The 14,885-nt window shown below is 38.1% G+C and overlaps 2 protein-coding genes across 5 annotated transcripts in view; one reads left to right on the forward strand and one right to left on the reverse strand.

Annotated features, from left to right (window-relative positions):
- Positions 1–50: 50 nt before the first annotated feature.
- On the reverse strand, positions 51–6,695 carry RecQ4 (RecQ4 helicase). Its single transcript, XM_069123210.1, has 9 exons — positions 5,924–6,695; positions 3,252–5,522; positions 3,071–3,182; positions 2,200–3,002; positions 1,829–2,116; positions 1,417–1,752; positions 1,182–1,341; positions 745–1,064; positions 51–637 (listed from the first exon to the last, which is right to left on the reverse strand). Exons 1-9 carry the CDS (start codon positions 6,032–6,034, stop codon positions 407–409), a joined length of 4,632 nt encoding a protein of 1,543 aa, XP_068979311.1. The 5' UTR covers positions 6,035–6,695; the 3' UTR covers positions 51–406.
- A 230-nt stretch (positions 6,696–6,925) lies between these two features.
- Positions 6,926–14,885, forward strand: part of DIP2 (disco-interacting protein 2) — a 37,685-nt gene continuing 29,725 nt past the window's right edge. For all 4 annotated transcript variants that reach the window (XM_069123165.1, XM_069123187.1, XM_069123171.1 and 1 more), the window contains exon 1: positions 6,926–7,060. In XM_069123165.1, the coding sequence (XP_068979266.1) occupies positions 6,931–7,060 (130 nt within the window). In that variant the 5' untranslated portion in view covers positions 6,926–6,930. The remainder of the gene's footprint in view (positions 7,061–14,885) is intronic.

Raw genomic sequence — 14,885 nt, forward strand, 5'->3', positions numbered from 1 at the left:
TACACGTTAAAATTACAACAATGATGGAAGGAAATAATTATCGCATTACCTTTTCTTTAAAAAAGTATTTAAAGTTTATTCTATAAATATAAAAAAAATAAGTTACTCTTTTTAAGGCACGTTCGAGTAAATATTTTGTATACTATGATCTATATGAATTTTGTCATTTGTTATGGAAACAATAAAGCGTTATATAATCTTTAATCTTTTATGTTTTTTAAAATAAAATTCTCAGTGTCAGACAGGAGAACTTATAAATACATAACTCTAACCTCATGCATTCAGGGACTATAGAGATAATAATATAAGATGTTTGTAACTTTTAACGTTATAAGAATAGCAGTTATAGTACGGTAACGTTCAAAAAGTCATTAAAAATTTCTTTGAATCATTGGAAATAATCATCCTAACGTAAAGCTAAAATTTCTCTTGTCGCAATTTGACATAAAGCATTGAAATCAAATGAAATATGAGCCCTCCAGAAACGGCATTTATTCCATATATAAGCAGGGTAATTTGGACTTTGTATCCCATGAAAGATTCGTGCGACTGCACGTCCAGTGAAATTGTTGTCACGGTAACTTACAATCAAATTTCGTACATCGCAGGCTACTTGCGCTTCATTTTCCATTACATTCTGAAAAAATACGAATTATGCATGTATTGAATTTTCATAAGATCTGTTATAAGATGTGTAACTTAATTTAAAAATATAGATGTTAAACATCATGAAAAGATTTATACTTGTTGTGTTAAATCGATATCTAATAGAACTTTTCCCTCGAAGTAATTGCGAATAACGTCTTTTAATTGATCAGACTTGTTAATCATTTCATCGTTCAATATAAGGCACTCTTCTACAGATGGTACACTAAACTTGTGTAGCATAACACTAATTGTCTCAAGTTGTTGTAAAGATGAAGTTTCTTGAGATTGAGCGCGGCTAACTAAAGCATCTAGTGCTTCATCTAATTCCACTTCTGTCAAGTCTCCTGGGGCTTTTACCCTTAAACCAAGTTTATCATATCTTACTGAAATAGCTGATCGCTTCGGAAATCCATTGACTAAGCAAAAAATAAAAATATTAATCAAAGAAATACAGAGAGTATTACAATATTACAGTGCATTAACATTTAATGTTATTTTTATACATGGGTTACAATTTATTGATTAAAACAAACCTGCTTTCCATTCTAAATTTTTAAGGTGACCTTTTACTACACCACTATCCCAACCAATAGCAGATGCAACATCCACAACTGGAAACTCAATAACGTTATCCTTTTCATGAGAAATACCGTTTTGTAAATCTAATGCTATTGCCATTGCAAGTGGTGGTGACTGAAAAATTCATGAAAATCTTATATTAGATAAGTATAGTAGATTTCTGTGCAAATGTGTGTTACATATATTTACCGTTTGAGCAGCTTGCTTTAGCGCTTGAGGACCGTTATAACTTGAAACTCTAGCCCTGATATATACAGATGAAAGAACAGTAATAAATCTTTTAGGATGCAATTCGAGATAACACAAAAGTGTTGAAATCTTTTCCTCTGAAATATCTAAAGCCGCAACTGTATCGTCAATCGGAATAGCAACTTCATGACCAGGACACCTGTGATCTCCTTTGTTTTCACGTAATTTTGCACATGAACACGGAAGAAAAACTTTTTGAAGTAATCGTCTGATTGTATGCCTGTCTATTCCATTTGCATAAATATGCCGTCGCAATTCTACTTTATCCTTATCTTCCTATAATGGGGAAAAATGTTTGCATGATTACAAATCAGTCGCATAGTAAATTTGATTATAGAATAAATTTTAGTACCATTGGATTTAAAAATAAATGACAATGGGCTGGAAGTCCATCTCGACCAGCCCTCCCGACTTCTTGGATATATCCTTCGAAGGTGCCAGGCATGTTGTAATGTATAACAGCGCGAATATCTGCCTTATTAAGACCCATACCAAAAGCTACAGTAGCAACAATGATCTTGACTTGTCCACCCATAAATGCTTTCTGAACAATTTTTCGGCGATGAGCCGATAAACCAGCATGGTATGCTTCCGCGATAAAAGACAGTTTGGTGTTTCGTTTCTCGAAATTATTTCCATCCTATTAAAAGGCAGAGTGTATCATAATACATTACTAACGATACTGCTAACGGTACTAAATCATTAAAATAACAATCAAAATACCTGTGAGAAAGCAATTCTTAGAAGACTCGCAATTCTTACACATTCATCTCGACGAGTACAATAAATAATAATTGAGCTACAATTTTTAAATCTTTCACTTAATAATAATTTGATTAAAGCCTGATCTCTATTTTCATCTTTAGAAATTGTAAACAGCAGATTTCTAGGTATTGGAATATCAGAGATAACACCCGCCATTCCTTCTTCTATATCTAAATGGCTTACTATGCTTTCTGCAGTAGCTTTTGTTGCAGTAGCAGTAAGAGCTAATACTGTTTTGACACCTAATTTTTCTTTAAGAACTCGGCAAACCATAAGATAAGATGGACGAAAATTATGAGACCATTGTGAAATACAATGAGCTTCGTCTATACATGCAAAAGCAATTGGTGGAAGCTGCCTTAACAAAGCACCAAATCCAGTTGATTTTTCTCCAGCTACTACAGCTTCTGGAGAAATTAATAAAATATTCACTTTTCCTTGTTTCACCATTTCCATAACATTATCTTTTACTTTTTGCGTTTGATTAGTATGCAGACAAGCTGCGGATAAAAATGAAGGTACACCCGTTACTTGGTCATCCATTAAGGACACCAATGGTGATATCACTAAAGTGATACAATTGGAGTATTTAGAATAAAGATATGCAGGTAACTGGTAACATAAAGACTTTCCAGAACCAGTAGATAAAGTTACCAATGTCGATTGACCAGAAAGTATTCTCATTACAGCTTTTTCTTGTCCAGGTCTAAATGTTTCATGACCAAATTTTTGCAAGGTGTTGAAAACTTCAGATGGTGTTTCTGTAATTATAATATGTAATAAGTATAAAAATTAATTAATGAATTGAATTAGATCTTAAATTAATTACCTATGCACGACCGATCGTCTTTAAGTTTATATAGTGGCTGTACTGTACCAATTTCTGGTGGTAATAACTTTTGTACCAAATCTTCGGGAATTTTATAGCCGCATAAAATATTCTAGAAATTTTATACAACATAAAATAATTATCATGAAGTTATATAAAGATTAAGAATATAGAAACATACTTCGTCTTCAATAGGTTCCCATAAATCATTATCGTCAGTCTTATCCTTCGTTTCATTTCCTGTCAATTCAGACTCTGTTTCAAGAGAGTACGATGGCTTCTCCGGTAAACGGTCAATTCTATTAGCATGTGCTGTAATTGCATTTTGACTGGCCATTTTCTGAGCTTCTTCTAAGGTTGGAAATTCCGAACTTTCATCTATCTCGTTTAACGGAATTAAATCATCGCTTTTTGTATTTGGACAATACCTTGAAGAATGACCGATATTTCCGCATTTAAAACAACTGGATGCACCTTTCTTTTCTACAAAATCAGCTACTACTAAATTACCCTCGCTAGATGCAAGTTCCTTCTTTTTCTCCTTCCATTGATTCTTCCTATATTTTGAAAAATTAAAATTCTTTTTACCACGCACAAATATTTTTTTCTTTAAATTTATCCTAACAAAGTTTTCATTTAATTTTCCATCCGCTACTTTCTTTTCCAATTTTTCTCTACTTGTTAATTGTCCCTTTAGTTTCATAGTTGTCCCTTTAGGTTCAAGAGAAGAACTTAAATCATCAGCTTTTGAAGAAATAGATTTAGCAAATTGTTCAATAAGATCTCCTTGGTTACTTTTGCACATTGCAAAACGCGGAACAGCTTCTAAGGTTTCTATTCCATATATTTCAGGTTTCTTATCTTCTGTACTTTCAAGATCTACATTAGAGATTTCTAAGACATCTTCTTCATCTTGTATATCCTTCTTCTTTCTATAAGACTTTCTTGTTGTAGGTGCATGTTTTATCTTATTTGTTGATGTTGATCCTTTGGTAACTTTACTCTTTCTTGTCGTACTTGTTCTCTTTGTTTTTGATACTTTCTTTTTGCTTTTTTTCTCCTTTTCATCACTTTCATTGAAATCAGGATCTGAGTCATCGGATGAAACACATTTAACTTGTTTTCGAATTTTAGAACTTGCTGATTTTTCTTTAGATGATTTTTCTACATTCTCTTCATTATGTGTGTTTGTATCTACAGTCTGTAGTACATCTGTTATTTTGTCCTTACATTTATCAATATTATTAGACAAATTTGTCTGAATATTTATATTATCATTTATGCAATTTCTCCTAACTAAATCTATATTAGTTATATTTAAGTTGTTACATTTTTCTTCACAGAAAGTTGTCTTACTTGGTATTAGGCCATTTGTATAATTTTCATGACACATTTTTTTGATAGGATGATTTTCTTGATCGCTGAATCTTTTTTTGAAATTTCTAATGCGTTTGTTTCTATGTTCTTCTGAATCACTGTTACAAACAAAATCTTCTTCGTCCGATATCTGAAAAGTTTCTTGTGATTCAGACACAAGTGTTTCTTTAGATAAATGAATACTTGTGTCCAGTGATTCAGTTCCAGAATCGCTTGTTCCAGAAAGTCTTTGTAAATCAACTGCTGGGTAAACCAAGTTACTTTGTTTGGCACACCTGTCTAACCATCCAGGATTTAAATTTCTACTAACAGTATGTCCTTCGATTAATTGTTGTATTGTACCAATTGATTGAGTAGCAGGCTTAGACTCCATGTAAGTTACTTTCATAGACTTACCAAATATAGACTTTGTTTCTTCATTAATATCAAAACTATCTTTACTATTTAGTTCTGTGTTTGTGTTTTTTTCCAACGTATTTGTACTAACGTCATTATAATTTTCAGATTTATTTTTTACCTTTGTCGCAGACAAGGATTTTCTAGGATTTCTTTTTATAAAGTTTGAACTAGTAAATTTATTTTGTGACAGTTGAAAAGAAGATGCTCTGGCTATAGGTAATGTTTGTTTCTTTTTGGGTATTTGCTCATTACTTTTACTTAAATGATCACCCCATACACCTTTTACATTTTCATATTTATTTTCCTCTGTTGCCAAACTATTAACTGTATGCTGACTTTGACATTCTTCTGGATCTCTATCTTCATCATCTATTTTGCCTGTATTTTCTATACTTTTTAAATCTGTATTTCTTCCATTATTTTCATCTATGTTTTTTGCATCTTTTTTATCTTGTCCAGTTATAATTTCTAAAACTTGTTTCTCTTCATTCCTTAGAGGTTTATTATCATCTTTAATTTTTTCAGATGATGTACATGTTATAGTTTTAGTAACATTATCTTCTGCCTCATCAGAAAATGAAATATCTATAAGAGTTTCTTCTAAAGCACGTGTTTTTAACTTCCAATACATTTTATAAGATTCCTTGATTTTCATGTCAGCCTCTTTAATATCATCCTATAATAATAAAAATATATTTATATCATAGTAACATATACAATTTTATTCTATTATAATTCACAATACTTGTGACATTTGTCACAATAGTAACTAAATATCTACATGATGTATATCCATAAATGTACCCAGAGAAACATCAAATAGAAATGATAAAAACAAACGCTCAAATCTAATTGTGAAAGAAATCATATAACTCGTATAAAACCATATAAAATTGTAAAATCGTATAAAAAAATAGATATTATGTATGAAAGTAGAATCCTTATTCCTGAAAAACTAAAAGCGATTATTTCAATGACAAAATAAAATAAAGGAATTATCATTAAAGCTTGGTAACGGGAAAATAATTGTAATTGAATTAATTTTATGTCACGATTTATAAAAATGAAGTGTAATACCTTATTCGGCTTACGTCCATGTTTCGCGGTAAAATGACTTTCCCATAATTTGACACGATTTTTATATTTTTGATATTGTGTTTTAAACACTGGGTCTGATAGTATCTCCATTTTTTCATAAACATTGAAAAAATTGTAATTATTTATAAAACTATAGGTTAGCTTAAACAATTTCTGTAATATGAAATAATATCGCGAAAACAAGATAATTGTTCACAAAATGAGCACATGGCAAATGTAATTGCTATAACTTGTTTACATTTTAATTCATTTTTATTAAAACGTTCATTTCACAAAGGTAAATATGTTACGATACTTAATCGAACAATTGGTCGAGAATAACGGTAATTCGTGATTCGTGACTGACAAAAAGACTATGGCACTGGTAGGTATTTAAATCAGACGAACTACTCGAAGAGGGAACGTGGATCTGATTGGTTATTTCTGGTAAAACCAATACACGCATAAAAATAAGCACGCATATTGGTCGAAAGTTTCGCATCTACAAATAAGATAATATATACATATATATAATATTGCTTGACGGGGAGTGAAAGAGGGGAGTATTTCTCTTGCCACCCCGCTGTCAATCTACTTATCTCTTACTTATTCTGTCAACTTTTACTTGACGATGAAAGAAAAAATAATTAATATTCTTTCGGAAAATTAATAAATATCTCTATTTTCGTGATACAAACAGAGTGAAATAATTTACGATTTAATCAGATTGATATGTAGGAAAGCAAAAATATCACGAATAAAATGTTCGTAATATTACAATCCGATTATAAAAGTTTATTGCAAAAATTAACAAAAATATGCGACAAACGATACTCGATCAAGTGTTTTCGTGATAAGTAGTGGATGAGCGCGTTATCATAGACCGCAGGTAATCGCCAATTGCGGATCGACTGTTTTCCCGATAGGTGTCTAATCGAACGGTGTCGCCAGCTGACGGGAGTTTGTAATATCAGTGTAAGGCAAGATGGCCGAGCGGTGGTCGTGGAATGTACGGCTGGAGAATTGGTGATCTCGGCGCGGATGGCTTAGTGATGGCCGAGTTCAACATCGACATCGGCAAGCTCCCAGAGGACGTACGGGAGAAACTTGCTGAGCTGGATCTCGAGTTATCCGAAGGTGAGTAGACGTAGCTTTTCTCGATGCGCCGCCGCTACGCAAACCCTTTCTCTGACTCACCCTGTGCATACGAGAGAAAGAATCCCCTAGTCCCCGTTGATAAAATCGATAATAGCCTTGCTGTTGCCATTTTACTCCCCCGTAACTACATACATTACCTTTCGAAATATCATCTTCCGCTCGAGCTACGCTTTTTCTCGAATCCTGTCAAACATTAATAATCGAAAGACGATTGGAATTCCTCGAAGCGAGTCTTCTACTTCTATCGCGATGGACACTCGAATCTCTATCGACCGCGCCTCATTCTATGTAACGTCCTTTACTTTTCGTTTTCGTTTTGGAGAATCGATGACCGACATTACCCCTTTTTTTTATTTATTTTCATTTTTTGGCTCACAATCCAAACTTCTATTCTCCTAAACGCTGAAACGAATCTCCTGAAATCTGTTTGTACACCGTTCGAAGCGTGCCTAGTTTAGTGTGGATTTCATCGGAACAGGATTCCACATCGCGAATATTCTTTTTCGCAAAAAGAAGGTATTAGAACGTAAATGAATAATCCTGGAGGAATTCATCGGCATTCTAAAAGGATATCCTCGTTTTCGAAGAAATTTGGGGAACGCGTCATTGACATTTTGCATGGCGCACGTATCAAAATCCGGATTCCTAGATATCTTAAAAATGTCTCGATGGTCCATCCACTTGTTCGATTAAACGTTTCCAACCTCGATAAAAGCGGATGCCTCGTACGACGTTGAACGGTGATATTACAAGGAAAGCTGCGAGGATGCAACGTCCGGTCTTTTTTTTGCTATTTCGTCTGGCAAGCAAACGCAATCCCGTAAGCTTATTTGTATCTAAAGTTCTGTCTTTCATAACAAGCTATCGACTGGTTTCTCGTGTCATCCTCGAATACTTGACATTTTATCTGTCATTGTATTCGCCGCTTAATGAGCCATCTCTTGCTTCTCTTTTTACGATTTGGTCATTCGTATAAAATCAAACATTCGTTTCGCAAAACTCTTAGCCGAATTTTTACATTTTCCATGACCTTTTTATTCGTTCGAAACCGTGGAATAAAGCGTACCGTTTCAGACAAAGATAGCGTGTTATCCATCACGCGGATGTATAGAAATTAGCGGGTCTACGAAGTCTACATTTATCTGAATCCAATGGGTGACAAATCGTACTCGATCGATTCCTCTCGCTATCCATGATTTTCTATTCGTACAACAGAGGTTAACGTTCGATTTAATCAGGCATTGACTGAAATTTCGTAGGAATAAATAATATGACACGGTAGTTAGAGATCGAGGCCAAGCTAGCGGAATGTTTCGAAACGAACTGACGACTCCTTAATATATCTTTTATAAGTTGTTACGTGTGTATATATATGTGTGTATATATGGCTATTCGTCGGGAAGCAGTTGATCACGGTTCGCACGGGTGTCTCGTGGCAGTGTCAGCGCGATTCGACGTTACAGGTGTGAAGTTTCGACCGTTTTGCGCTTCCCTTTGATCAACTACGGCCATCGGTTTGTTTGCGTTCGCAGTTAAAAAGATTTCGCGGTGTTCGTTGTGACTGGTCTTCTTTGCACCCCTTTGCCAAATGAGCTGGTCACCCATTTACGATTTAAAGGGATCTTAGCCTCATGGTCGTTCACTTTCTCGCGCCGTGAATTTAGCCATTTCACGTTGGAAAAATACAGGATGCAAATACGCGCATGATTTCGCGTCAGTTTTTTAGCGTAATTCGCTGCAACGTACCGTGTTGAGGTTTAACGAATCTCGGGCCGATGTCGTGTCGAGTCACCGCGGCCGTTACGAATAAAGCCAGTGTATGACAGAACGTAGGATAAATTCGGTGGAGGAATTGGTTGGTAGCTACGACAATCGAGCACTTTTCCTTACGACATCGAGATACGGGCATGGATTATGATTTATGTTCGACAAAGGCAAATTAAATATAGAGAATCATCGGTCGATACTTTTTCGATGGGAAACGGTCTCAGTCGTGGAATCCTGTTTATCTTATTCCGACGATATTCGGAACGTACGACTAGGGACGTATAATATCATTTATAACACGGTGTCCTCGTGTAGCAACGTGACGTCAACTGGATGGGTCACCGTCCATCTTCGCGAAGCTTTATTTGCATGTGAGGTAATTGCGCAGATTACCCGTTCGTGCGTATTTCAATTGAACACGACTATACGACCGTCTTGAGAGAAATCCTCGACACTATTAGTCCTGACCGTTTCATTTGTATGCTCGGTATGCGATTCAAAACACGGACACGCGAGCGTTGGTCATTTCGGAAGATTAATCTACCTTAGTTATCGATAATCCATAGTCTATTTAAGACTAGTACGATATAAAAGTTGATGTATCGTCGGCCACGAGTCGATCGAGTTTATTTGGAAACGCAGTTGTTCGTGGTTTTTCGATCGTTTCGTAAAAATCCTTTCGCGATGTATAGCGAAGTAACGTAAATTAGAAATTGGCGAGCAATGTAATCGTAAGAGTTGAAGTTAGTGGTAGTCGCGTGTAACGAATTACGGCTCGTGGCTTATTCACACGGTTCCGTTTATCGTCCGAGCTTGCAGGCGTGTTCTCATTTCGCGTATTCGGTAGATTAGTATCGTTTAAATAGAAGGTATTTCGTTTCCAGAATCATGCGCTGCGCGTCGTTGGATTTCAACGTTTACGGTAGCGATTCAGCCTCGGTCGGTAGACTCGAGTTAAGCGTGACTTCTTGCTGCTATGATTAACGGCCACGTATACACCGGCGCAAGAAAGCGTCTAACGTGAAAGAAAAAATTATCGCTATGTACTAGAGATAATATCGCGATGTCTGATCGTTTCCGCGCGTCGAATTCCATGCAAATTAACGGTGGGACCACTTGAAGCACAGTAAAACACGTTCCACTCATAGTCTTCTTTTTTTTTTGTTACAGCGTGTAGATACTCGTAGCATACGTAGCATAGCAAAGACGTTATTAGAGAACGTTGTTTCGCTTTGACCAAGAGCGGCGTTACTTCACCCGATAATTGCTCGATTGACGTAATCGCAATGGAAACTTCTTTGACAATAAAATCACGAGCGCCTGATTTTCTGATTTTCCTAAAGCGTTAACGTTCCTCCGTCTTGCTTCTTCCTTTTTCTACGCGTCTGTTCGTTTAGCACGATCTATCTCGATCGGCCCGTTTGTTGATCACGGCTCGATTCATTCAGGGGAAATTAATCGAGCCTGTAATCGACAGCGTTAATATAATGGATATGATGTAACGAGGCGTTGTTGGCTCATTTATTCCACGATAGGATTTCTGCATGAGTCATTAAAGCCGGCTCTAGTCGGCACGTACCCAGCACCTGTTATCTAGCGGTCGAACGATGCACGAATCGGGCTTACGCTCTTTCTAATTCCCGCTAATTGTTTTCTTCGTTCACCGCTTCGTTCGTCAGTGGAATATTTCAATCAGTTTCGCGATCAACGCGTATTTCTCTACCAGACGTAGATGATGCAAAATTGCCGAATGATTTTCTCCAGCTGTGCCAACTAGCGGAACTTTGGATCCTCTTTACATAGATGTAATGAACGACGTATAACGTTCCACTTAAACGATATAGCGGAAACTTGGGAAATCACTCGATCCGTGAATACCTGATTCGATTAAACTAGCCCTTTAAACTAGACTTTAATTGCCGTAATTGTTTCCCAGCGGTTAATCATAGGAGAATTTCGATGATTCGAGAGAAGCCAGCGAGTGTATTCTTCTGCCATCGCGAGACTTTAATGATGTTAAAGCGTCGCGGGATCGTACGGGGTGTCGCCTTTAAGTTTACCTGGTTGAGTGCCTGCCTTATCGATAGAGCATCGTCTCTTAAAAAGAATCTTTTGAACGATGACCGTTTCGAGGGATATAATGTTTCGCTAAAGCATCGTTCCTTTCTATTTATTCGGTTATGCCATCAGTAACGACAAAGATATCGCGTTGTAGTTAAACGAAACACTCTGTCTGGTTCTACCGACGATCGTCCCATAAATAGTAGATAGAAATTTTATCACTAGGAAATAGGGATTTATTTACCGAAGATCCGTGGGCAAATAACCAGAGATGCGTTGTCCAAACGTCGAATTCTAGAACAAACGGTTATTCTCGTTTGCCGATCCATCGATTATTTACAGGCTTCGATAATCCACTGCGGAATAGGCTTGCTTGAAAGTTTCTCGTAAACGAAGTGAAGTTACGCGCCCATTTACTGCGAAACGCGTGATTTCGTGACGCGCCAATTGCACGAATAACCTCGTAGCGTAAAACGGTTAATTCTTCGATTATCGACGATACGTATACTTGGTCGATACATTCGGAAACCTTTCGAACGACAGATAGCCTGTAGAATACGAGCAGGAACCAGTCGCATCAGTTACGGATCCGTGAAAAGATCGTAGTGTTCGAAATGACCCGTTAGCTAATTCGACGCAGGTAAAAAGAATAGAAAGCTATCTTAACCTACAATTTCATAATAACCATGTTATTATCGTGGTTAAAGGTAAGGTGGACCTTTATCTGTGTGATTTCAATAGTCTCATGGATCGTTGCACCTGTGGTTGCCCAATGCCCCGGCAGCTAATGCTTCTTTCTGTGGATAGAACCGTGACTGCCGATGAATCCGGAAACTGTCCAAAACGGGCGAACGCAAGTGAAAAGTTTTCTTTTATCTGGGAAGGTTATCCGCTAGTTTTTTCGAGTAACGAGCAATTAAGTCCTCGTTACGTTCGCGCGCCTTATGAATAATTCGTTGGCTCGTGCCAGGTTAATTACGTTTAACTGTTTTTACCGATTGCTCGAAATGCGAATCCCCGACGACTGATTAACGTTCCGTGTAATTGGCAGCGAAGGACTGCCGTAGGAAAGGAGGAATCTCTTTGGTTAAGCTGGCCGATCGATTTTTCATCGTTCGAACGCTCACTTTCGTAGTTGTTTCATCGACGAATCTGAACGACCTGCTTCGCGTCTATATTTTTAATCTCGCTTCGAACTTGAACTGTATTTTTAGAAGACTACGGCGGAAAGTTGCTTCGCGTACGGAACCACCAGCTTCTGGATTTATGACTCGATTATGAAACTACTTAGGAGTTCTTTACGACGCGAGTTCAGTAACCTAATAATCCTACTCCAAGTTGTTTCGGCTGAAAGTTAAATCGCTGCTTCTCCTCACATTCTCTCCGTGTCGCTTGCTAGTAATTTTTACATGAAACGTAAACGCGCCGGTCAATGCTTTCGAAATCTCTCAATTTACGTTAATATTTACTTGTGCGAATTAATCCGACGAGATTTTTCGCAATATTCGTCTGATCTTAACCCAAAACACGATATACACGGAACAATAAAAATTTTCTCCGCGCTTCCCTCGATTTACCGAGCGTAAAATTATTTTTAGATATCGTTTGATTTGTCCGACGTTTGACCTTGAATGACCTTGAACCAGAGGGCATCGAACTGGCGGCGCGAAGGGCCACCGCGGCCGTAGATTCTTGGGAAACCGTAATTCCACTTAAGAAAGCGAACGTGAGCCTAAAATCTTGAACCAGTTTCTAGCTAAAGAAAAGCCGTTTTAAAGGCATCACCGCCCTCTCGAGGCCGAGCAACTTGCTCGAAAAGGAATTTCCTATCTCGCGGAAGCCGGTCGGCCCATCTTATACGGTTCGAATTAACTTTGATTATCGTCTCGATTGGCCAGATAACGTCGATATCGGTGAATTAATCGCTCGGTGAATTAATAGACGATGGTGTTTTTCCGATGTCGATCGACCGTATAGTCGTAACGTAACCGAACACCGTATAGGATCGATACCTGGCGCAGACACGGAGAGACGAAGTATCGGTCGAAGTCGAGGCCAATTTCGCGTCAGATTCGCTGCGAGCGTGCAGACTGGTTCTCGATTACAACTAGTCGACACACTATCGGCAGGAATTCATGCGAATGACAAGGGTACGCGCAAATCAAGCCACCCCTCTGATTTTTCTATTGACGTCAGTTCTCGATTACGACGTCGTTACGAGGATTTACGTTCCCGTTCAACCTGACTTCGCACTCTGCCGCGATTTCCTCGACCTCTATTCGTAGTTCCGAGGTCAGCGCACTTCCGGTCAACGTTCACCGGCAACGTTCGCTACGGCCGATTCATCGATGCCCTTTCCCGTCTTCGTGTATTTCGTGGCCCAACGAACGTTTCACGATAACGAGGATCTTGAACGCGCGTCTTCCATCGTTGGAGCAGCGTTTCGCGAGCGAATATTCGATAAATCAATCGAGGGTCAAACGAGATACGACCGGTATACAGGATTACTGCAGATATTGTTTTCAAGCCACCAAGGTTATCGAGGTTACGTTACGCTTGTAGGAAGAACAAGAACTGTGTCTTTCTTTATTACTCGTGAAGCTGAGAGATACACGCTATCTTTATTTATGTACAGCTTGGAATTCATTTATTACATAATCAAAACAAATCTTACGACATTGCCGCTTTTAATCGACTAATTAGTTTCGCGTGGGACCTTGTTATCGGTCAGCTATGTAACAGCGGCGCTGATAAAACACCCGTGAATAATGCGCTAACTATTTCCAGTCTGCGAATTCGAGATATGTGTGTATCTAAAACGGTAGCATGAGAAAATTGTAAAGCAATACGAGAAACACGATTACAACACAATACTGATAAAAGTACAACAGATAATTGGACAGCAAGAACGTTGTTGCCTCCATAAGGAAAGTGTAATTTGTAGAGAAAAAATGCAGGTGGAAAGACGCGAGGAAGAATTGTATCGACTACGATTGTCGATAACTTAATCCCGAGGCTAATCAAGCCATAAAACGAGATTGCCAGGTATCGAGCGCGGGCCAGAAAAAGGACGGAGAGGTCAGCGAAATTGGTAAACAAGAGGAACTGTCGGGAAGAAGAAGGAATTGTCCGCTAGAAGACAAGAGTGAAGAACGGCAGCTCTGGTTAGGTGGCGCAGGTGCGGCTGCACTCTAGTGGAATGCATCCATCGGTGTCGGTGCAGCTGCTGTCGCAGCTCGTTCGTGGACCGTTTGTAAGATCAAGGTCGCTGGTTTCGTGGGTAAACGTCCTGAAGTCGCCTTGAGTTGCACGTTGCACCGAGCCGCGTTGCATATACTCCACGACCAAAGATCACACGCTTATCGGCTATTATATCCCTCCTCCGCACCTTCCGACGATACCGATGCATCGTAGAAAGCTACGTGTCCAACGTGTCGTCTTTATCGATCGGCTAAGCCGGGCCTTCGAATTATCTTTATCGGTTATCGATCCGAATCTCGTTTCGAATTTGCTCGATTATTTTTCTACTCTTCTTCTTCACTCGCCTTTATTGTTTCTCACGCGTCTTGCGTCGAACGCACGCCGCTCTAGTCGTTTTTTTTTAAGTCGTTGCTCCTCTACTAGGGATTTCAAGATAGGGAAAATTTGATCTCCATTTATTGAAAATCTCTTTGTTTTCTACGTATCGAAATAGACGTAGTGGCATAAAGCGTAAATTAATTTAGATCGGATAACTCGTAAGCGTGAAAAACAACAGAGCAATATTGCGAAAAATTGGTTTCCAACAGCAATATTAAAGGATCCCGTTATCTCGGCGATAAGCGTATGATAGCTGGCTCGATGAAAATCATCGTATAATTCTGTATTGTCGATTCGGCGTTTAGTCGGCCTATGTCATCGGCGATATAAAGATTTATCTTTATCGACTTTGTTCGAGAACGCGATTCTCTCGTAATTCGCTTAATATTTCCTCGTC

The sequence above is a fragment of the Bombus flavifrons genome, chromosome 1 (genome assembly GCF_040668555.2).
Source record: "Bombus flavifrons isolate JBK064 chromosome 1, iyBomFlav1_principal, whole genome shotgun sequence".
In the NCBI taxonomy this organism is placed as follows: Eukaryota; Metazoa; Arthropoda; class Insecta; order Hymenoptera; family Apidae; genus Bombus; species Bombus flavifrons.